At 42.2% G+C, this 24,136-nt stretch overlaps 1 protein-coding gene across 3 annotated transcripts in view; it reads right to left on the reverse strand.

The window, feature by feature from the left end:
* The window catches only part of DIPK1A (divergent protein kinase domain 1A), an 81,129-nt gene that overhangs the window by 12,768 nt on the left and 44,225 nt on the right, over positions 1–24,136 (reverse strand). Inside the window, exons 1-3 of one of the 3 annotated variants that reach the window (XM_075287868.1) lie at positions 12,781–12,895; positions 5,462–5,555; positions 527–661 (exon numbers count right to left, since the gene is read on the reverse strand). In XM_075287868.1, the coding sequence (XP_075143969.1) occupies positions 527–661; positions 5,462–5,464 (138 nt within the window). In that variant the 5' untranslated portion in view covers positions 5,465–5,555; positions 12,781–12,895. Of the gene's footprint in view, positions 1–526; positions 662–5,461; positions 5,556–12,453; positions 12,473–12,780; positions 12,896–24,136 lie in introns of those variants that run through there. The other 2 variants (XM_075287869.1, XM_075287866.1) reach the window with 2 other exon arrangements.

Below are 24,136 nucleotides of genomic sequence, written 5' to 3' on the forward strand. Positions count from 1 at the left end.
CCCCGAAGAGCCCTGATCTCAACATCATCCAGTCTGTCTGGGATGACATGAAGAGACAGAAGGATTGGAGCAAGCCTACATGCACAGAAGATCTGGGCTTAGTTCTCCAAGATGGCGGGAACAACCTCCCTGCCGAGTTCTGTCAAAAACTGTCTGCAAGTACCGAGAAGAACTAATGGAAGGCAAAGGGCAAAGGTCACACTGATTATTGATGGGATATAGATTGCACTTTTGTGATATTAATTAAATAAATGGTTTTAAGGATAACACTGGACTGGCAATAAGGCAACAATGGTGTTATCTCTTTGGTGTAATGGCAACACCTTGGTTGCATATTTCAATAATGGAGGCACCAATTTGCCCTTTGTCACAATACAGCCAATTTGAAGTCCATTGATATACTGTAGACTGCTTAGATGTCCAGCCTAAGGATAAGAGAGCACATGCAAAACATTCCCACGGCCAATCGGAATTATATTATAAAGTCCCGATACAGAAGCTTTATGGGTCATACTAATGCACTTACAATGGTAGCTTTACACTCATGTCCCCTGCAGAGCTCCGTATATGAGTTGTATCGCACATATATCACCCAGCTGCCGATGAACACCGCCAGCCATGAGAAGAAGAGGTATTTAATCCGCATATATGACAAGCGAGCCTGTTGATACAAAGCACGTCTGGGTTACAATGGTCATCCATCTAACCACGTACAATTGATACTGAAATACTAGAACATTCTCTAAACGTCTAGAAATGAGTTTATAGGTTTCTAAATTGTTCCTGTTTCCAAGCCCAGAGGGAAAGCAATGGAATACTTGGTAGTGAAGAGTGAAAAGAAAATGGCTTTCCGGCTAGGAGACACTTGAGATGTCCAGTGAGATTGTCTTGGTCAAGCTATAGAAACTCATATCTTCTACAGGGTGTCATCAAAGATGGGCTGCAGTTCTCTATATAGATAAAATGATATGGTAGCACAGCATACAATCACATTGCAGTATATTATCTGCTGTCAGATGAATCCTTAACATGACTGTATTACTACTATGTGCTTCCAAGTGTGACTGGATGAGTTATTGTACCCGGAGGGATCCATTATGCCCTGGCCAGGTTACACCCAAAACTTCAATGTAACCAGTATTAATAATAATGACAAGGATACAATAACGTAATGGGAATGGTGAAGTATATAGCTTTATTGTCAGATCTGTAACCAGCTTTTACTCAACAATTTCCATAAACCAATCATACCCAATAAGTGGCCTTCATGGCCCACCGGGCTCCCTGGGGCCCAGGACAAGGCAATATATTGAACAGTCTAAATTAGGGGGGCACTAAAACACCACTTCATCAGCTTTGTAAAAGTTAAATTGTATGGATCCAGATCTGTGCATACTTGGGTGTCTATGTCAAATCTCCTGTAATGTCCAGGACATGCCTGGAAAAAGGAGAGATTTGCGAGGTAATCTACATACATTGCCCTCTTCCTGCCCCTCACCCCCAAACCTGAACGCCACAAACATACTGATGTCTACTAGAATTAAACTGTCTGGGGCAACACGGTGGCTCAGTGGTTAGCACTGTAGCCTTGCAGTGCTGGAGTCCTGGGTTTGAATCCTACCAAGGACAACATCGGCAAGGAGTTTGTATGTTCTCCCTGTGTTTGCGTGGATTTCCTCCCACACTCCAAAGACATACTGATAGGGAAAAATGTAAATTGTGAGCCCTAGATGGGACAGTTTAGGGTGTTATCTGGGGTCTGTAAACAAGAGGGTCTGTATATAGATGGTTCTGGTTGGGCATCTGTAAACAGGAAGGCTCTGGCCTTAGGTCTGTATAAAGGGCTAGGCTGGGGTCTAAATGTTTCACAAAGAGGGTCTGGGGTGTGGTATTTTTTGAGGTCTGCTGAAGGGAATGTAACACGGTTAACCCAATTGGTTAAACTGCTGCAATATAATATCTTATCACATAGGATAACAAAAAATAAAAGTAATAAAAAAGATTTGACAATAACTTTTCATTGTTTTTTTTGTCTTCTGTGATCCGATATCACACTGCAGCCGTTTAACCAATTATAGAAGTTTGGGTCAACTCTGCTACATCTGTATATACAGTACTAGGCAATATTACAATGAAAAATTTTGGAGACATTGAGTGCTCCTTTCTATTCCTATCTTTGGATTCTTCCTCATGTCTATGTCTATAAATATTAGAATACGGCATCAGGTTCTATCAGGGTTGCTTTTTGGATGTAATAGTGTCACGTGCTGCACTACAACAACCTTGTAACCAGTGAGGTCCATTACTTCCCATGGACACGTATACAATGTAACACAATGTATTACATTAATATTGCAGGGAATAATCTCTAAAATCCATGTATAACAGTTAGCGCCGGTCACGAAGAACAGAGTGGATCTGTTATGACTCAGGATCTGGAACGTCTCAATAGACAGAAGCAAAAGCAGTCAAAGATTTGGATCTGTGAAGACATCTCGTCAGTGACCTTCCTTAGCAAGAGCCAACGCCAAGGGAAAGGCCAGTGAAAATTGAGTCGGCTTAGCTACTTGATGAACTGCAGATGACGCAACCGAGAGGAAATAGTGATGAAGATCAGGCTAAAAAACAAAGCTGTAAAAGCCGCGGATAAACTATTCTCCGCTCCTCAAGAGCTCCCGCTGGATCGAAAATGAAGGTTGATATGGAGAGAATTAATGTATATAACAAATATGTAGAACATGTAAAGACCTGGCGGAACAATACAAGTCAAGGCCTTACAGTTACTGGTAACTTTTTACGGAAATGATCTCCAGGCAACCATTACAGCTAGAAATGATGGAATTGCTCTTAGTAATTTTACAGCCAGATGATATCACTCCGTCCACCACACCCGGATTACCTCCAGTTTGCTTTTGGAAGTGAAAGGTTCAGCTTTCTCTGCCATTACAATTCTAAGAATCATTGGGACATGCAGACTAATAGTGTCCAAGTTATAGACGGTGCAAACCTGGACTAGACAGTTCTCAGCCGTGCCAGATTTATCCAAGTCTCTGATTCTGTTAGAAAACCTGCCGTACTCTTATGTTGTCAGGTCCAATCACTTTCTAGCTGACTTAGTGTCCGGCAAAAAAATACACCAACACTTTGGCACATGGATGGCATATTATAAGCCCTGGAACTTTTGATTATCCAAACCCACTTGTAAGGAACAGAAACTATTAGGAAATGTCTAAAATACTTGGAAAATGGGGCAACACGGTGGCTCAGTGATTAGCACTGCAGCTTTGCAGCGCTGGAGTCCTGGGTTCGAATCCCGCCAGGAACAACATCTGCAAGGAGTTTGTATGTTCTCCCCGTGTTTGTGTGGATTTCCTCCCATTCTACAAAGACATACTGATAGGGAAAAAAATGTACATTGTGATCTTTATATGGGGCTCACAATCTACATTATAAAAATTTTTTTAAAAAAATAAAATACTTAGACAATCAGGTGTAAAACGTGTGCTCCAAATCCCATAATGTCTTGCCCGGTCACCTCTTGCACTGGGTGATGTTTAATAATTGGGTACAATGTAATCCGTTTTATGACATTAGGATTCAACAAGAAGAAAAAGCTATGACGACGAACCCAAACGGCAACAACAGCGGTTACGCAGAGACCATTGACTATAATGGGGTCTGCCGTTTAAAAACTGAAGGTAATGGACAAAAAAAATCCTCCTTGTACAACTTTTTTTCTCTGCTGATTTTCGGCGGTCTCGACAACAGAGTCCCAAGCCTTACATCACTTATAGGAAGTATCATGGTTAAGGGGATATCGTCACGCCTTAGGGAGAGACCACCATTTAGGTGTGTGGAGTCTTATTAAGCCATTTTGTGCTCCACTGTGCAAAGGAACATGTGAAGAATATGCAAATCTGTCTTCCATGATGTAATTAGGAAGACAGTGCCTCAGTTATACAGCCCAATAGAGGGCACTCCCTTTAACATCATGCCCGACTTCTCTGCGCCGGGCTGAAGAGATCCAATTAGATCGAAACAGCTGTCCTCAGCTGAGAGACTGTACATGGTAAAATCCCACATCATTGCAGCAAAGGCCTCTGGGAAGGTCGGCATGATGTTAAAGGAAGCGCCCTCTATTGGGCTGTATAACTGAGGCACTGTATTCCTAATTACATCATGGAAGACAGATTTACATATTCTTCCCAGGAAGTATCATGGTGGAAGTTCTGGTAACAGAAGAGAATGCACGACTGCAAAGATTTAGGGGGTCACATACTTGCATTGTTTGGTAATAGCCCAAATATTGTTGACCAGCCTCTCAGAAGAGGAGGGGTATAGAGTGGAAGGAAGGGGTGAAAAGGGAGAAGAGGGAAGAAGTCATGAGATAAGACAATTTACAAGTCATATAACATTGTATCTGGTCCCTTAAGTGATGCAACATCAAAGTCATGGTTGTCGGGATCAAGATTCATTGTATTAATGCCATTGGGTAGTCGGGACCTGGTGACCAATGTTAATCATTGGACTGTTTTGGTAGAATGGAAAAGCTTAGTCCCTTATATTCTGTAGTCGATTATCCATATAATGGGGTTTGGTCCCTGTCCATAGCCAGCACCGATACTTAATGTAGATGAAGCATTACCAGGTACGCTGTTATACAACAATATTTTTGCTGCCATATTTCCAGCTTCATATTTTCCCATTTGGATGCAGCTCAGACACTTGCATTAGGCAAATGAATCAATTAAACTCAAGCACATTGGTAACACTCCTACGCCCGCACTAGTTAGGTGAAAGTGCCGCATTGCATCAAAAAAAAATTTGCAAAATTCTGGCCAACTGATAGATACGTGGTCCATCCGGATTTATCTCCCTGTTGAAATCCCCTTCAATGGTACAACACTGATTGAATTTTGCATAATGTCAGACATCAGCCACGGTAGCCCGAGAGATAATTCGATATATTCGGCCTCTTAATGGTAAAAAAAAAAAGCTGCAAATCATAGAAGCGGGGCTAGCTGTTGCTTTATTGCAAAAAGTGATGTATCTGCTCAGGGCTAACTCCTCTTCAGGTGTCTGGCCATAATAATAAACGGATATTACAAGCAATGAATCTAGGTAATGCTCATTGATCTGTGATAGAGCGTCCTCATTCTGCCTGGATTTGGGGAAATGTTATGAAGTGCTTTGTGAATAAAAGGTAATTCTGTGTGTGAAGGAGCACTTCATCAGCCACTTCCCCACATGGAATCATTTGAGTTTGAGAAGCAAAAAAAGGGAGATGCCTGGTTATGTGAAGTTTCCTGTACAAGGCGCCCGGCGTCACGTATCACTGCAGTATAGCAAAATATGCCTCCCGTCTTAACAGATGTAGAATGCTGATGAATGGGATGGCTGGCTTGATCAAGATATCCAGTAAGATGGATAGACTGACAGTAAATGGCCCCATACCACTTACCATTAAAGATGGTGATCTTCTGGTTCCAGCTTCAGATTAGTGAGGTTGATGCAATGGCGGTCCCACTAAGTCTGCTGGCATGGAGGCATCGGTCCTGTAGACAAAAGAAATAACATGTTAAAATAGAGAGTCCACGTAACTAATATCTACGTAACTCCAATACAAAGAGATGGAGAAAGTGCAGCTGTACTCTATAGATGGTGCCAATATATATATATAAAGTCATTATAGGGGTTAGTTAGGTTTTAATATTTCCAAAGGATAGGCCATCAGTATTAGCTGTACAGTAATCCAGCAGCCGGAGCACCCGCAGATCAGCTTTTTCAAGAACCGCGTGGCTCCCATGCATGTTTACATGTCCAGAGTTGTGCAGCAATGGAATAAATTACCGCAGAACCGTCCCAATGAAGTCTATGAGACAGGACTGCAGTACCTAAAGCTGTTGTACATACAGTATTATGGCAATGAGCCGTTCACATACGCGGTCAGCCAGGGTCCTGGACATTGGACCCTTGCAGATCTAATACTGATGACCTATTAATATTAGAAGGCAGATGACCCCTTTAAGTATATGACGCTTAAACTCCATTACTGCTATGTGTATATAGAAAACAATTTCCTTGGCCCTTTTTACCTTTCCTTTCATGGATGTGACATCCATATTTGATAACAGATTGCAACAACCAATCAACATGGTAAGACATGACTGTTAAGATGGCCAGCAACATGATCGAAATCCGACTGACCCCATTATAGTGACGGTTAAGTGTTGTTGGTGTCGGTCTTGTGACCAATCCACCATATACCACATTTTCATTGTTCTTCTCCCATGATGGAGCAGATGTGAACAAATCCTAAACACATTTCCATATCTTAAAAACCCATAAAATTTAATCTCTGAGTTAATTCAAAAATAAAAACACCAATACATAAAAGATCATAAAAACCATCTGTGGCTCAAACCGGTAAAAATAATATAGTCTAAACCATAAAGTAACACAAAAATACTAATCTTTCTACAAAACCTGAACCACAAAGTACAACTTACAGCACAGTTCACACAAGGTAATGGCCGGGAAGGACAAGTACAACTCTGATAAGGGAATGTGCCCTTCCTCTTGGGAAAGTTAGCAAAAACCTTAGAATTCCCTTTAAGTGACGCTCAAACGCTGATTCACATTGACAATATAGTTATGAAGTGTGAAATACAATATCTTTGTAATATGTTCTCATTATTTGTTTCATACCTTGTTTATTTGTAACTGTTCTTATCATAGTCTAAGCTGTATGAATGGAAACCATCAAAAAGCAGGTAATGAGCTGCTGACAGAGCTTCATGGACAACGTACTAAAGACCGATGATGTATAAATGAGCCGGACTGTAAAGTCTTAAGGAGTTCTTAGTACACCACTGGTAACCTAAGGACCCACAATAACAATAAAAACGGATCAGACAACAGTAGTTTGTTGGCTGTTTCCATGTACAGTGGCTACAGATGTAGCAAGGAGTATTCCCACCTCCGCCATAAATGCCTGATAAGAGTTGGGTCCTACCGCTGGGACTCTGTTCATAGTCACAAGTTAAAGGGGTTTCTTGTGATATTCTTTTTATTTGGACTAGCCATAAATAATTGATCATGGGGTCCAATAGTTGGTCTCTGAATGAATCAGCTCTTCAGGGGTACGTCCAGTCCATGCCCTGAATAGTAGTGGGGTGCTCTTCCTGCAGCTATGATCCCACTGAAGTTGGATGATTTGTATGATGCCGCTGTTTCCCCCATCTTTGAAATATTAGTGGCCTATCCTAAGGATAGACCCTATACAAGACTTCTCTCGAGCTGCACCACTTCTCAGGAATGCTCTACCCCGGACAATCAGATTAACTCCCAATTTCTACAGTTTCAAACGCAAACTAAAGACACATCTTTTCAGATAGGCCTATCCCAATTCCTAAAGTAAACCCTTCCGTACTATAATTAGAATCCCCAAAATGTAACCCTCCTCTGTCCCCGCTCCATTTCCCCACATGATATGATGCTAATTCAGGCTAACTTTATAGGTCCAAGCTCCATCCACATGTTACAGGACACGACTAGTGACGGCTCATAAAGTTTTATGTTTGTGTAATGACAGTCACCTCTATTACAAAAGTGTCTGACCTCTGCATAAGCAATGCCGCCCCTGCTACCTCTTGTGTCACCCCCTCTACCTCATAGATTGTAAGCTCTTGCGAGCAGGGCCCTCAGTCCCATTGTGTGAAATGACTTTCTTTGTAATGCATCTTTCTGTCTATGATTGGAATCGCCTTATAACTTGACGCAATGTTGTCTTACCATGTAACACAAGAAAAGATATTGAAAAGACAATGACGAGTGGGGTTAAACTTCTGGGCCATAGTGTTTCTAATCTGCTATGTGTCAGCAGATATTGACGACCTATAATAATAGATAATAATAATAATAATAATAAATAGTTCAGTCCCTGAAAGACTTTGCTCACGAAGAGACAATGAAGATACGATATTATATGGTGATGGATACTTAATATAGTGGGTTAAAGAAGTGACGTAAAGCTGAAAACACAAGATAACACAAGACGGTTGCGATACATCAGCAGATACATTGTAACTCCAATTTCCTTTCTACCGGCTGAGCTCTCAAGACAGTCTCTTAAGTGGTTAGTAACCAGCTCTCTTTAAAGGACTCCTTGGTTTTTCCTTGGTCCACAAAGAGGTTTGATAGACATAAACTTGAGGTTTTAAATGGGTTTTCCTGCGCTCTTCAAACTAACACGACATTTATAGAGAAGAAAATGACTCCGGCCATTATAAATCGCTTGTATCGAGAATACAATAAAGAAGGAAGCGAATGTTATAATTCAAGGAGGAGGTATAAAAATAGACGTCTCACGATTCCAAATTGTACGGTTCTCATCACCTGAGCCAGTCACTAGCTCATTTGCTGTAATGGTACATGTGCTAACAGCCCAGCTGAGCTTCTTTGTCGGATCACAAACCCGGCCCTCCCCAGAGCTCAATGAAATAATGGCTGTATACTTGCCGTGGGATTACATTCAGGTAATTGATGTCTATTTTATTAGACACCTCTAGTTATTTCATGATTAAGTTCAAGGCCCGAAATTACACGGCAAAGCATCCGACAAGGTGATATTTTTACGAGCTACCAGAACTCCAACGTCAGATCACAGAAGATTATTTTTCACTTACAACAATTCATCTAAAATGTCAAAATTGTCATGTTTTAGAGAATTTACTCTCTTTGGTGAAATATCCAGCACTTCCAAATTGGTACTCGGAGGATTATTTATAGCGTAACTGCAGGGAGGCCAGTCATCTGCGCTAAGTGATTCAGTGGTTTTACTTTTATTGTGCACGGTCCAATCACAAAAGAAGAAACAAAGGAAGATTCACGTTTTATATCCTTGAGAGAAGATCCCAATGGTAGGAAATGTTTCTGATAAAATACTTGGTCGTCACTAGACAGGTGGGGACTGTTGTAAGGTGAATATTTAAAGGGTTTGTCCAGGCACTAGGCGTGGATACGGGCAGCTGTCCCAACCACCAGGACAAACACTCTCCTCTGCTTCTGTAACACAAGTAGAAGTGAATGGGAGCTACGGAAACAGAGTAGCACATTTATGCACGTTGTTTCCAACGAGGAGGTGTGTCTTAGACTACCTGAGACTCCTGCAGGGGGTGTGGATAAGCTGTAGTCATGGATCCCAGATCTGATCTAATGGAGTTAGCTAAACAGTGGTCAAACAGCAAGTGCAAGGAAACATACATGTAACTACTGAGCTCATGCCTGCACAGCCACTAAAAAGCTTTTCCTTATTATATTCCTGACCGCTATGTAGTAAACACTTCATCAGTAGCTACAGTTCACACCTCTGCCTTCAATGGAGTGGCGGTATGGACAGTGTGTGGCGCTCCATTCAATTCAACGCGGCCGCTGGAGTTAGCAGAGTACAGTGTTTTGGCCATCTCCAGTGATCCCATTGAAACTAATAGAGCGGCACGTGCTGTCCATCCTGCCACTCCATTCAAATATGGGGTACAAAACAGCAGAGTATCCCAGCAGCCAGACCCCCACCTATCAGCAAGGTATACCCTACCTTGGCTCTGACTGGAACATCCTTTGAAGCTCCAGTAACTGGGCAATATACAGCGGACAGGACCAGGACCACACAATGGATGGTCTTATTCACTGATGGACAGAATGAGTCCACCGCACTGACTAAGGCCAGCCTGTGGACTCCTAAGCACAGAGGGTACAAGGATTTAAAGGGTTGTTTCATGAGAAACAAACCCTTTTAGAATACAGTTACTAGAAAGATCAGTTCATCTCCCCATGTCCTACTATTGGCACTTTAGCAAACACCAGAGAAAGTTATGACCAACCAGGTATTTCCATTGCCCGGCCCTCTAGTGTTATACGGTCCACTCAATGCTTCTCTAGACCAGATCTTAAACCTAACCCCCAGGGGGTCCTGAGAAGTAATGATCTAATGGGTGCAATAACACCTAAAGTACTGCCAGAATTGTGCATCAAAATCCGCAATAAAGTCATGACCCGGACATTTGATAAACTAGGTATGTTCACGTCTGTGCCAGGAGTCCGTCCTGCACAGATCCGTCATAAATCACCAAAAAAGTTCTGCACGCCAACTTTTTCCCCAAGAAATTTTGTTTTCAATAAAACCAACATTCAATGGACTCCATTATAGAGAATGGGGTCTCTCAGACTCTGTTCATGTCTGTCATAGAATGGATCCACTTTTGTCTATTTTTCCACTCTTCTGACAGATCAGAGGAACGGACAGCAAAACACAGATGTGACACATTTTTGCTAAATTTTTGAGAAGGAATGAACTTCTATGTACTTCTATTAGTATATGTGATGCCATTCATAAAGTTCAGCCTTCACAATTTTGGGGGCTGCTTAGCAGGTGTAGTTGGCTTGTGCCAATAACATGAAGCATGGTGTATATTCACGTATCCATACTGTTCAATCACACAATTATATTCGGGGGTCAGGGAATGAAGATTGTCCACTGTTTTAAAAATAGTGTCCTTATTGTAGTCTTCGTCCGACGAGTCTGCGCTCAAAATCTAAATTCCGCGCATGCGCAGTTGGCTCTGCCATTGGGCTTTGGGCAGAGCAGACTGCGCATGTCTGTTTGGCGATTTTACTGTGGCCGCTTACAGGAACAGTACGCTTGTGTAAGTGGCCACAGTAAAATGGCCGAACAGACATGCGCAGTCAGCTCTGCCTGAAGCCCGATGGCAGAGCCGACTGCGCATGCGCAAAATTTAGATTGTAAACACAGGCTCGCAGGAAGGACGCAGCAGAGAGGGGCGGCTGTAAAAGATGGAGGAGTCACTGGAGAGACTTCAGGCACCAAAGGGGACGTGGGACCCATTTGTATACTGGGAAAAACTGGTATATCAACGGAATGGCGAAATAGGGGATAGGGGATGAATAACCTTTCTTAAAACTATTCCAATGTGATATTACCTGAAAAAGGGATTCTAATGATAGTATCCCTTTAAATGAAATGAAGCTACATGCTATAGCCCATAAAGTCTAGTGACAGACAATACCTCATTAGCAGATATGCCCTATGGCGGTCATCCCTTGTCACTAATGAACAAACTGCGTATTAGCAAATTTAATGCCCACTGAAGACATCTCATTAATTAGGTTACAAAAAACCCCAACGATAAGTCATAAAGACAGAATCATTTAATGTTTCTAACTGCTATATTAATGATGCGTGTAGGAAAAAAAAAATTGAATTTACACAAAATGTTAGTTAATCCTTAGTGATGTTTGTTTTTCCTCCACTAGAGGTGATAAATAGCGCTTCGCCCCTCGTGTAACCCTCCTCTGTTCCCGTAAGACTTTGTGGCATGGTTCACTGGCATGCTAATCAGGCATTCTAGCTCGCTAATCAACCGGCTGGGAACAAGGCCAATATGCTAATCGTAGCCCCAATGCTCAACATTAGCACCCTCTACTAGTGAGGAGCGAGGGGCCGAGGCGACCGAAACAGACCTCCCCTCGATAAACCACCACCATACCAATAAGGAGACATTTCTTTCCCTGGTGAAGGTTTTTTTTTCGTTTACAGGTCACATTATAAGAACTTACATTAGGTCCTTTGCTTTTTGTTGGTGAAAACAGTCTAACTTGTCATGTTGTTCTCTATGGTTAAAAAATTAGAAACCTAACAGACCCATTATAATAGTCAAGGGTTAAAAAACCCCAAAAAACTAAATTATCTTAAAGGGGCAGCAGGGTTGTGAAAAATAACTTACTTGTCCCCAGTGTTCCATTGTTTTCTCCCAGCATGGCCACTTTAACCATAGGGCATAGGATGCATTAGCACCCTGTCCTCAGCAGACCCAGAGCAGGACAGTCCTGGATTTCAGGTACGGTTCCTTTGTTTTGGGCAACAGATAGTACTTTCAACTCAGAGTTCTTAGGGCACAGATAAAGTTCCATACAAGGTTAGAACATGGAGCCATCAGCTCCACCATTCAGGTTTCAACAGGCAAGGGGAAGAGGGTTAGGCAAGTTAGGACACTACTGTGTGGGCCACTGGAGGGAATAATAAATTATGTGGTGGAAATAGTCCTAGCTCCTAGACCCCTTTCTGTCACATGCTAAAAGCAATGAGGCTCACTGACCCATCAATGGCCTAAGTGGTTGGCGGTAAGTTACTGGTGACGTATGTGAGTGGTGTTACCAGTCCCTCTGGAGTGACCACTGATTGGTGTCCCCTATCATGTGACCAGGAATGGACAGAGGAGTGTATATATATATATATATATATATATATATATATATATATATATATATTTATTAATTAATTTTGCACCCACATCGGCCACTCCATGGGTTGCTACAAATGCTGAATCCCCTTTAAGGCTATCTAAAGGTGATAGCACTGAATTGACAGCAACTTACTTGGTCATGAACATGTCCGATACACCAGTATACTAAGAATCAAAAGATGCCTTTAAAGTTATAGCTTAGTCATTCTCAATAAGAACTTTCTCTCAAATAAGCGCCCGTGTGGTAACCCTATTATATTGAGTCAGCAGGTGAGATTTTATTTTTAGTCCTGACTCTTGCACAAGTCTTCCCATATGTTTTACTTTGTAAGTTGCTTAGGAACAGCTTATTTCTTCTACTTACATAGAGTCCATGAATCAATGATAAAATATACAGAATATATAGTATATATATATATATACATATACACACACACACACACACATACATATATATTACTTTCAGAGTGATAACAGACTGCAGATCTGAAACGGAGCCGTCACTGTGCGTAGAAGAGGCAATGCGGTCCCGGGGAGCAGTTTTCATGACGGTCTTGGCCAGGGCCCACACTGTACTAACTCCCCCTCAGCAATGCACAAAACACTAAGCAAAAATCGTTGCATGGCATACCGCAAAAAGAAAATAACATTCCTTTTATATCAACCTTTGTCTATTACCTTTCAAAGAAAAATGTATTTTATGTGTTATATTAGTGAGCACCGCTGTGCAGGACAATGGTCAGCTTATACAAAAAAACATGAGAAAAGGTGGGCAGGAATTTACATCCTTAAAACCATATAAGTGTGTATCCGATGTGGGGCTGAGTTTGTCGCAGAATGCAGGAACTTCCGATCCGTTGTCTATAGGAACTTCCGATCCGTTTTGTTCTAGTGACACAGAGCAGGATAAAGCAAGACATATCCGGTTCCATTTATTTGGAATGGATTGTAAGCCCCCAAAAATGTGAATGCATCAGGGAAAGCACTTGGACAAATTCGACCCCACATCGGATGCACGCCCGGTCATGTGCATTAGGCCTAAAGCGTCCTGCTCCATTTTCCATCCTAATACATTACAGGTCCATTTTGGTCTATGAGGCAGGATAACAGCATTGCATTGCTGTCATTGCCACATGCACCACATTGTAGATAGGAGGGTGCTGAATATTAAAATTTCTTCAGTCTATAGTGCTATAAACCCCAGAACCATTTTTTTTTTTTACAGTCAGTCTACCCAGGGGGGGGGGGGGGTTCAGCGTAGGGAGCAGTCTGTGTGACATGGTACCACAGGGAGAAGTGTGTAGGAGTCGTCGGCCCATTCTAGTCTCATCCTTCCTGCTACAGGAACAATGGTGGACATGGCTCCCAACCGTCCCGCATTTAGCGGGAAAGTCCTGATTTTAAGCTCCAGTCCTTCACAGCTCCCTACATGTCCCGCTCTGTCCCTGAAGTGTTCTACTTGCCCATCTTTCCCCCGATCACCCTCCGCTCATTTTGTCCCTCTCTCTGTTCTTCAAAAGTTGGGGGGGTATGATGGTGGAGACTAGAAGGTTCAGTAACCTACTGAACACCATGTATGTAAAATCAACCCTTCCTTTTCCCTAGATAACTGGTGCTACTGATATTAACCTTTGATCTGCCATAGACCATAAGGGATGCAGACATTAACCTGGACCACCAGAATTTTCCAGAACTGTAATATGAATGGCCTATCCTTAGGATACGCCATCAAAATCAGATCAGTAGGAGGTCTGACTCCTGGCACCTCCACTGAACAGCTGCTTACAAGGGTTGTGTGCCCCAAACTCTTCATTATCAGATCCAACACTGTATTTTCTGTAGTGTTTGTGTCTGGTACCACTCATAGCTTTGCCTCATCCACATGAATGAGCTGGAGCTGCAGTACCACACCCGGCCACTACAAAAGAGATGGCACTGTGCCTGCTAACAAATGAAGAGGCTGTCCAGTGGCAGTGGCAGGAGTTGGGCCCGATCTAATATTGAGGACCTATTCTAAGCAGAGATTACCAATATTACAGACCCCTACAGCCGACTCTGCTAGCCATGATGTGTATGAATCAAGCCATACAGGAGAGAAGCTATTAAAAGATAACTTGGCCATACCGGAGCGTGCAGTCGATTGTGCCATACATAACAATGCAGCCCTGTTATCGATTGTTTTAGTTGTTTCAGCTATTCCATTGTCCATACAAGAAAAGGGCAACCTACGCCGGCTACGGCTGATTTCCCCAGTAAATGAAATATTCATTTACTCGGCTTTACCGCTCATGCTTCCTTAGACCATATCTACTTTTGAGGCCATAGATCACACAAAGTCAGCTTTCTCAATAAGGTTCCGGTATTTCCTCTGTATAGAGAGTAAATTGCAGACAAGATTTGCTTCTACTGATTCCTTACAATGGAGTAAGAACAAAGGTCAGGATATGCTATTAACTGCACCGAGAGCAAGACATGGTAATATATACATGTATACATTAGCTGGGAGGACGTGAACGCTGAAATGACTCTAGTTGTAATACCGATCTGTTTCTGTCTCCTGTCTGTCTGTCTATTATTTTATCTGCTTATCTTTCTATCTATCCTGTATTGTTAATGATATATCTATTTTTCCATTCATCTATCTCAACCTGTTTACCTGTGTATCCATCTCCCTTAAGCACTTCTTTTTACCCCTGCAACAATGTATCGATACGTCCTTGCAGGTTTAAGCCGCTTTACAAAACCAAGGAGCCGGCTGTTAGTACAACCAGAGCTCCTATCAAGATGGCAGAGCTGTACCATGGTGTGGTTCCCTCTGGCCAGGCGGTCATGTGATCCGCCAGGGACCAGAAACTGTAGAAGCTAATGGGTCCTGTTCCAAAATTGTGGCGCATTTCTTTGCTGTAAACTCAGCCAAATAATAGGAGGTGTAAAGATAGTCTTTACGGTCTAAGGGCTAGGTCACATGGAGTTTTTTGGCAGCAGACTTTGACGCGGAGACCGTCTCAAAATCCACAATTTATGTGCTGTGCGTAAACATTGGGTTCCAACCAGTAGGACCCTCAGTCATCATGAGAACAAAGACCCCGAAGTTCCCCTGATTGTTCCATGTGAATGCAGTAGTGTATATACATGGCCGTTGCTCTAATCAATTCTATGGGATTTCCAGTTGATCTCTGGCAACACTTTTAAACTGAAAAAGTGATGGCCACGCAAGCAAACCACCGACCCATTCACATGGAACACTTAAGAGGAGTGGTGGGCCCTGTGATCAAACCGCAGCAGTAACATCCTTACATCTATAAGGGAAGAGCTTATACAGTGGGAAAATCCTTTAGTTATCACTTATAAAATGCTATTTTGTTTTCCATGTTTATGTGACAACTCCGTGCTTGTAACTGAACAAAAGTACTTGATGTCAATTGCCACTTGCTATTGCATAAACCTCTCCAACTCCAGATTTCCTAGACAATCTCAAAATTTGTTACATATAATGGAATATAGTTTGTGTATTGGGTAATGTAATGTAGTGTGCAAGTGGAATGCACTGAGTCACACGGCAAAAATGACAAGTGTGATATCTACTATACACATATACTGTATATATATATATATATATATATATATATATATATATATCTATATATATATTGTAAGCCGATGGCTGGTCAGGTAATGGAGGGGGTGTACATCTCACCCAGACTACTAAGGTGGGCGAGATGAGAAAACTCCAGAAGGAATGTTTGTTCTCAGCAGACAACTTTCGTCTGCTGAGCATTTTGGTAAATGCTCAGCATTGTGCTGGATGTTTAGGAATGGCAGGTAGGTTGGTAGTGGGATCTGTCATTCCACCCCCCACCAGTCCACATTTTGGGGATGTTCCGGCAGCGACTCAGCTGCAGAGAGTCTGCTCATAAAGGAGGCTTAAGAAGCCAGCTCCAGCAGCAACACTTTGGCAGAGCATGGATGGAGAGCTGACAGAGAGGTCATATTTTTGGAGCTGTGTCCTGAGTGATTCTACTGGCTTTTGGATTTCTGTTATTCTAGGTGAGGTAACCTATTCTATGTTTAGTTAGTGCCTAACCGGGCAGGTATTTATTTTTGTATTGTTTCCTTTTGCTGCTGCACTACCTTTTTGAGTGGAAATAATCTCTACCTTTGTTTTGGACTAAAAGAAACCGGACTTTTGTGTCTATGCCACCCCACCTAGCAACCCCAGACCCTGGATATATATATGAAGAGCTCAACGGAAAAATGGCCTAAGTCCACATTTTGTCATATTTCAAATTATTACCTAGAAAGCTTCTTTGTACCTCATTCTATGCATTGGGTTTACAAGGTACCTAGGATTAATGACCTAAGTCCATATATTTCAATGCAGAAGAATTTACATTCAATGGAATAATGGCCTAAGTCCAATACAAACTTACTTACTTCACTCTCGTTGGTCATTTTTTCATTGAAATCGTGACTTCCGGTCTGTTGCTTATATTAGTGTAAAAACTTTGTCTTATTGTTTAAAAGGCTCTAAATCGACTTTTGCACATATTTAGCGCCGAAAAGGGAGGCATGTAATTATTATTCTTCATCGTTTAATAATTTTTACGGTATATTTGACGATATTAGCATAAGATTGCACTTAAGCCGACTGCTGCGGCAACCATAAAGATACGTGTGCTGTAGCGCCTTCGATGTGTAAGCCATATTTAGCTGATTACATTGGATAGATATATTCCACAATAATGCCCGTTTGCTTTAGGCTAAAACTTTAAATTTAGTTTTTCTCACAATATTGATTTTTGGACTTAGGCCATTTTTCCGTTGAGCTCTTCATATATATTTATTATTAATTATTATTTATTATTATTATTATTATTATTATTATTATTATTCTTGGCCTTCATAAATAACTGAACCAAATGGAAGGTATTGTTCAAAACATCTGCAACATCAACTGCATGGAATTGCACAAAACCTTGTCTAACATCAGTCAACTATTGTATTGTGATAGCAGCAAAGGTAACAAAAGTTAATAAACTGCAATAATCTGTGTTTGATGACAGATGCCATCTATCTGCATTAGATGACTTAACAGCATAGCTTATAGTCATGAATGAACAAAGGCTCTTTTTATTATGTCCTGATACAAAGAATCCAGACACATCTGGCCCTTAGAATTAGGTAGACACAACCTCGGACGACTAACACCACACAACAGATTCCAGAATCATTATTTAACAAAAACTGAGACAAACGTCCACCCATGTATCAACATATTGAAGGGCTTTGATCGCAGCAATAACTTAAGATAATGGTTTTCTTTATGACTTTATCAGTCTCTCATATTGTTCTGGAGGAATGTTGACTTCTCTTTACAACATCCCCCAAATCATTGAGGGTTGAGGATATTCATTTCTTACAATCTTTCCACAGCACTTCAGTTGGGTTAAGGTCTGGACTTTGACCAGGCCATTGTAACCTCTCTTTTCTTTTTCAGACTTTCTGTTGTAGAATTGTTGGTGTGCTTGGGGTCATTGTCCCGTTTCATGGCGCAGTTTCGGCCAAGCATTAGCTGATGGATAGATGGCCTCGTGTTTGACTCTAACATACTTTGGTATATGGACAAATTCATGTCCAACTCAAAGGTGCCCAGGCTCCATGGCTGCAAAACAAGCCTAATTCAACACCCCTCCACCACGTTGCTTGTCAGCTGGTATGACGTGTTTGTGCCGATAGGCGGTGTTTGGATTCTAGGAGTACAAAGTAATTCAGAATTTTACTTTGAAACTGGATTTGGAAACTTTTTTCGAGTCCGACTCCACTCAAAACTGGTCCTGACTCCAACTCCAACTCCTGCTTATGGCGGAACCCTATTCTTGTGAATGGTGGGAGTCCACCACACACATATGTAAGAAATAAACACATGTATATATACTGTGCATGGTATTTATATTGCCTTTTACGTCTGGTATTACATGTGATATTGAAAAAGACTGAGAAGAACAAAGACTATTTGTCCTTACAACCTACAAGACAAAACCTTTCTAGAGTTCATTCTCTGAATGGCGGACATTGATCTTTGAAATAGCCTCCGGTTTTCTGGGGAGCGCAGTGCTGGGGAGCTCTCCCTGGTTCTGTAAATAAATGTTCACAAAGTAAGACTGAAGAAAGGGCTTACTGTTTGCTGATCGTTTGTCGGAACGTTTATACTTATTTTCCTAGACGCTTCTAGAATGTCTTTATGTTTTCAAGTTTGTTACATCAGGAACAAATAAAAATCATTGTGCTACGACCCCTCCATTATATTAAAGGGAAAATACCACCAGGTTTCCAAAATATCACAGTTCAAGTATTGCGCTGGAGTCTTATCAATGTGGTACATGGACTCTGAAGTCCTCAATATTAAAGAGCATCTTTCACCACCTCCAACCAGTGGCGTAACTACCGCCATAGCAGTGGAGGCAGCACCCACAGGGCTCGGGACATTAGGGGCCCGGTGACAGCCGCTACCATCATTATACTCGGGGGTCTTTTCGGACCCCCGAGTATAATGATTGGCGGACCGGGAGAGGTAAGAAACATAAAAAACATGTTACTTACCTCTCCACGATCCTGCTAGGCCTCCTTCCTGACGTCTCTGACGTCACATAAACCTGGCCTGCGTCCCAGGTCATGTGACGTCCGACGTCACTGAACAAGGACAGCAGCAGAGAAGACAGCGTAGGAGCCGGGGGACAGGTAAGTAACAGTAGTTTATGTTTTTCTCCCCCTGGGTCTCCGATTATTATACTCTGGGGTCTGAAAAGACCCCAGAGTATAATAATTGTTTATGGGTGTCCACAGTGGGACATAATACTTTGTGCAGGGGCCACTATGGGGGATAATACTGTGTGCAGGGGCCACTATGGGGGATAATACTGTGTGCAGGGGCCACTATGGGGGATAATATTGTGTGCAGGGGCCACTATGGGGGATAATACTGTATTAGGGGGCCACTATGGGGCATAATAGAACGTGCACAAATGCGTAGGAGGGGGTCAGTCGAGGTCTTCGGCGTCGGTCGGGGGGGGGGCATGTCAAAAGTTCACCTTGGGGCCCCGCCATTCCTAGTTACGCCACTGCCTCCAACTCATTGCGTCCTTCAGTAGATGAGGCTCCATTGATTCCAGCTCAGATGGAATTTTCTTTTGTCTAGCTCCTACTGTTCCTGAAGGATCATTACTGTTAGTTGATACAGAACTGAGCTCATTACTGTCAGATGAGTGGTCCTAGGTTGGGACAGAAATACAGGGACCACCCACCTGACAGCAGAGAACACAACTGTGATCAGCAATGGTTACTTGGGAACAGAGAGTGCGACAGATAAAGGATAGATGAAGGATGTAAAGAGATGAAGTTGGTGGAATTGGAAAAAGATCCTCTTTAATGAGTTTCTAGCTCCCCCCACCACTGATTGACGACTTGCTCTCTATACACAATGATAAGGAGAAAGCTGTCAATCAGCTGCACCAAGGTGGGAGTAGTCTGCGATCAGCTTGTGCTACATCTATGGAAACTCCTGCAAAATTTCTGTAAATGCAGGTCTTTCCATAGTAAATCCTTTAACTTGCCAGACTAGCTTTTTCCTAGAGAAGTCTCTCCCTCCATGGAGGCAGACGTGGTTGGGCAGCATTGTAAAATGTAAAGACTCTCCTTACCAAAACTTTAATCCGAACGAGACCTTACTGTCATCGTATGAGACTTTGCTGAATTTTACAAGAGATTAATGCAATCACTGCAAAATGTATTAATGTGGCACAGAAACAAGAAATACAGTCAGCATTCCAGCTGGAATAAAGAAATATTAACACCCTAGAGTAACATAGCTAAAAATGGATAAGGCCAGGTCAGCACAGACTACATTTGTTGCCTTTGGAAAAACGTGTCCACTCTGTCTGACCCTGGAATGGAGGTGAACACTGATATAAATAAGAGAAAGCTCTCACTGGCATCCAAGAGTCGTACAAATGGCTTTGTCACCCCTTCCAGAATGAATATATTTCAGAAAATTTCTCTAACCTTGCCAAGAATTTCTTTAGACTGTGACATAGTCTGCTGCTTGTTGAGACCTTAAAGGAATATTCCCATGAAAATAATCATATTTCAATTTGCAAACAATTAGAAGTTAAAAATGATGGAAAATAATAATAGTAATAATAATAATAATAATAATAATAATAATTCATGGTATTTATATAGTGCCAACATATTCTGTATATGTAAGTACTGTAATTAATTGACCAGTTGTCAATAGATACAGCCATGAATGTAGGAACTTTCTATGGTCTGAGATTTGTGAGAAACCCAGCCAAGATTTCCTTATTGCGATAAATATTTATATTTGCAAGAATATTTCGCTTTTAAATTTATATATGGTTACGTTCATGGCAAATTCCTTTAAGGAGGACCTTTCACCACCTCCAACAGGTCCAGGTCTTTACATCATTTAATAGATGCTGCTTCATTGATTCCAGCACAGTTGGAATTCGTTCTCTAGCCCCCACCATTCCCGAACAATTAATGCAGTTAGTTTTGGTGGCTGATACGCCGTTTTGGCTCTGTACTGGTGGGTGGTGTCTGGAAGGAGCAGACAAAGGGTGTGACTCTGACCTCTGACACTGGCTGCCTCTGATTGGAGCTCTGAGTCACACACCCTGCCTGACACCGCCCTTCTGACATTGCAGAGCTTAAGTAGCACATCAGGCACCAAAACTAACTGCACTTGTTGCTTGGGAATGGGGGCTAAAGAAAAAATTACAACTGTGCTGGAATCAGTGGAGTGTTGACTAGTTACAGATAAGAAAAACTGGAATTGGTGGAGGTAGTGAAAGGTTCTATTTGACTGTGGCTGTGACTGTGGGTTTCTCACATCAACCATCATTGGATGGTCCTCAAAAACAAATCCCCCTGCTCATTTTAACTGGACTGCTGAAAATCGCCCAGATAAAGTCCAGTGCTTGGCCGCCTCCTGTGGTCCAATGGTAATGAGGAGAAAGGGTTCTCCAAATAAAATAAAAAAAATCAGCTGCATCAAAAGCTCCACTGAAAAACTCCAAAAATGGATATAAAAAGTTCTTCCTATTCATAGTATACCATAATAACTGTGGCTTTGTGAGCCAAAAAGCATTAAAAAAACATTATTACTCACCTCTCCTGGGCTCCATCATAACTCCTTGCTGTCTTTGAGTCTTCAGGTTGACCTGATGGTTAAATCACAGGCCTCAGCGTATTGCATGGCGTCGTAAATTATAGACACATGCCTCGTGACTTTGCAAGACACATGTGACCGCTGAGGGTAACGTGGCATTGTCACAACACTGTATAACCATATGACCCTGACGGTAAGACGCCCCAGAGGCAGCAGGCCCTCATGCCAGAGTCCAGGAGAGTAAGATAAGAGAATAATATTCCAGTTGCACCAGAATCAGAGGTGACCATTAAGAAATGCAATGAACTGGAGTTGGTGCCAGGGTGAAAGGTTCTCTATAGATCACGGTGCGAGTATTAACCCACATACACAAGTAGTACGGACCTAGAGAACACATTTCATTTCGGAATCAGTGAAGTGGTGTCTATCTAAGGATACCGAGACCTGGAGGTGGTGGAAGGTCGTCCTCTTTATAACAAAAAAAGTCAGCTTGGTTTATTCAGATTCAGAACCATAAATCTTCAGTTTCTAGGTCATATATTCTACTCTGCAGATGCTTCAGAAGACGAGAACAAACTTATCGAGAATGAAAATGTATCATATTATACACAACAGGTAAACCTGCAGATATCAAAAAACCACGGCAGGACACCACTGTCACATACTACAAGATGAGAAGAGACTGTACTCTAAAAAGAGAGGGAACTTATATAGGAACCGACATAGTCACTAGACGACAAACAAACACCTGGACCAGCGTGAAAATATTGTATAAACAGTGGCACAAAAAAGAACAAAAACTAAACCGCAAGCAAAATTATATGCATGTCATAAGGGATTAGGACAATAAAGAACATCTCTCCGGCTAATCTGCAGTGACAATGCGTCCACCTGTACTCCCCGGTGTCCCACTGGTGACAGTAGTACGCCCACAATATTGCAGGCGTACATAGAAAAGCTCTGGCCAGATAGATCATCAAAGTGTACGTTTTGTGGGGGCCAGCACAATGAAGGAACGCCAGAGAAGATGGGGTAAGTGAAGTATTAATATTCATGGAATCCATAGGGGTTCAGGCACACAGGCACAGAATCTGGACGGCAGTGTTTGGAGGACATAAAGCTTTTGAGTACTACGCTGCGTGATCTCTGCACATACAAGGCTTAGGTTCCCACGCACCTTCAATAGCTCTCGGCTGAACGCTCTTTTAGCAGACAGCTATTCTTTCTGACTGGCCCGTACACACATACACATTCAATTTAGGCAAATGCACCTCTACAGAAGTCTTATTACAAATCCCTACAAGTACAAGAACCACAGGGGTATGTTCACACGGAAGAATTTGGAGATTTTGTAGAAGAAAAAGAAGCACACTGCCCGTTCTTCATGTGGATTCTGCCTGACACTCCCACTGAAATAAATAGGCCAATTTTGGAGGTTTTTTTTTTTTTTTAAGCAAGTTTTGTATTGAATTTCAAAAACACATTCAGATTGCTTTCAGTTGCTGAGCCCTGATAAATGTTTCTAGATAAGCTCTTCTATTATCTGTAGTTTGCAACAAGCATTGACACTGGAGGACTGAGCTGAAAACCAGGAAGGGATGGGAAGAGGAGACAAGAGAGCAGCTGAAATCCTGAGATAAGAAGAGTCTTTGAGATTAAGGCCCCACGGGACGTTCCACAGCAAAAAAGCGCTGCGGGAAAAAACGCGGCGGCAACACATCATGGTTCTTCCCACATTGCTTTCAGAGGTTTTCTCCATGGACTCTCTGTTACAATTATACCTATGGGGAAACCGCTGGCATTTCCATCAGGTATAATTGACATGCTGCAAGTTCTAAAACCTCCCCAGTTTTGGAAATCGTGGCATGTCCGCACTGCAGTTTTTACCGCAACGTGGGCATGGCATTCACTAGAATCCCATATCCACTTTGCCTTTACTGTAAAACGCTGCAATTTTCCTACAGTGTTTCCGTCCCGTGGGGCCCCGGCCTTAAACAATCTTCCAGACTTTGTAAACTGTCAAGCATGGTACGAGTATGTTTAACACTGTGGAATGTGACACTGACGTTGAGGTAGATTCTACCTTAACATCAGTGTCAAGCTCGACCTGGAATCTACCTCCTATTAAATTCAATACAGTGTCCTGAGAAGACATACTGTAAGTGTCCCTGCTTATTCTTGCTGCAGATTTTGTTACAGATTATGCAGCAGAACCCACAGCACGAGCCACTCCACTGGTCAGGCCCTTACATCCGGGTCTATTCAGCTGTGAAAGTTGCAGGGGAAAGCAAAAGGAACAGAAAGTGAAGAGGAATTTGAAGCAGAAGTGTATAGCCGGGTTCACACAGGGTTTTTTGGTCAGGATTTTGATGCGGAATCCACGTCAAAATCAGTCTAAAAAATAACACCTCCCATTGAATTTAATGGGTTCCTTTTTCTTCAAGCGGTTTGTTCCCGCTCGCTGAAAAAAGAAGCGACATGCCCTTTCTTGAGGCGGATTCTGCGGCTGATTCAGCCATGGACGTCCGCCTCGCAACACTCCCTCCCGACTAGGCCCATTCATTTGGGCCTAGTCCGGAGAGGAATGCCGCAACTGGATACCGGTGCACTGTATGCACTGCGCCGGCAT

This window comes from Leptodactylus fuscus, chromosome 9 (genome assembly GCF_031893055.1).
Source record: "Leptodactylus fuscus isolate aLepFus1 chromosome 9, aLepFus1.hap2, whole genome shotgun sequence".
Classification (NCBI taxonomy): domain Eukaryota; kingdom Metazoa; phylum Chordata; class Amphibia; order Anura; family Leptodactylidae; genus Leptodactylus; species Leptodactylus fuscus.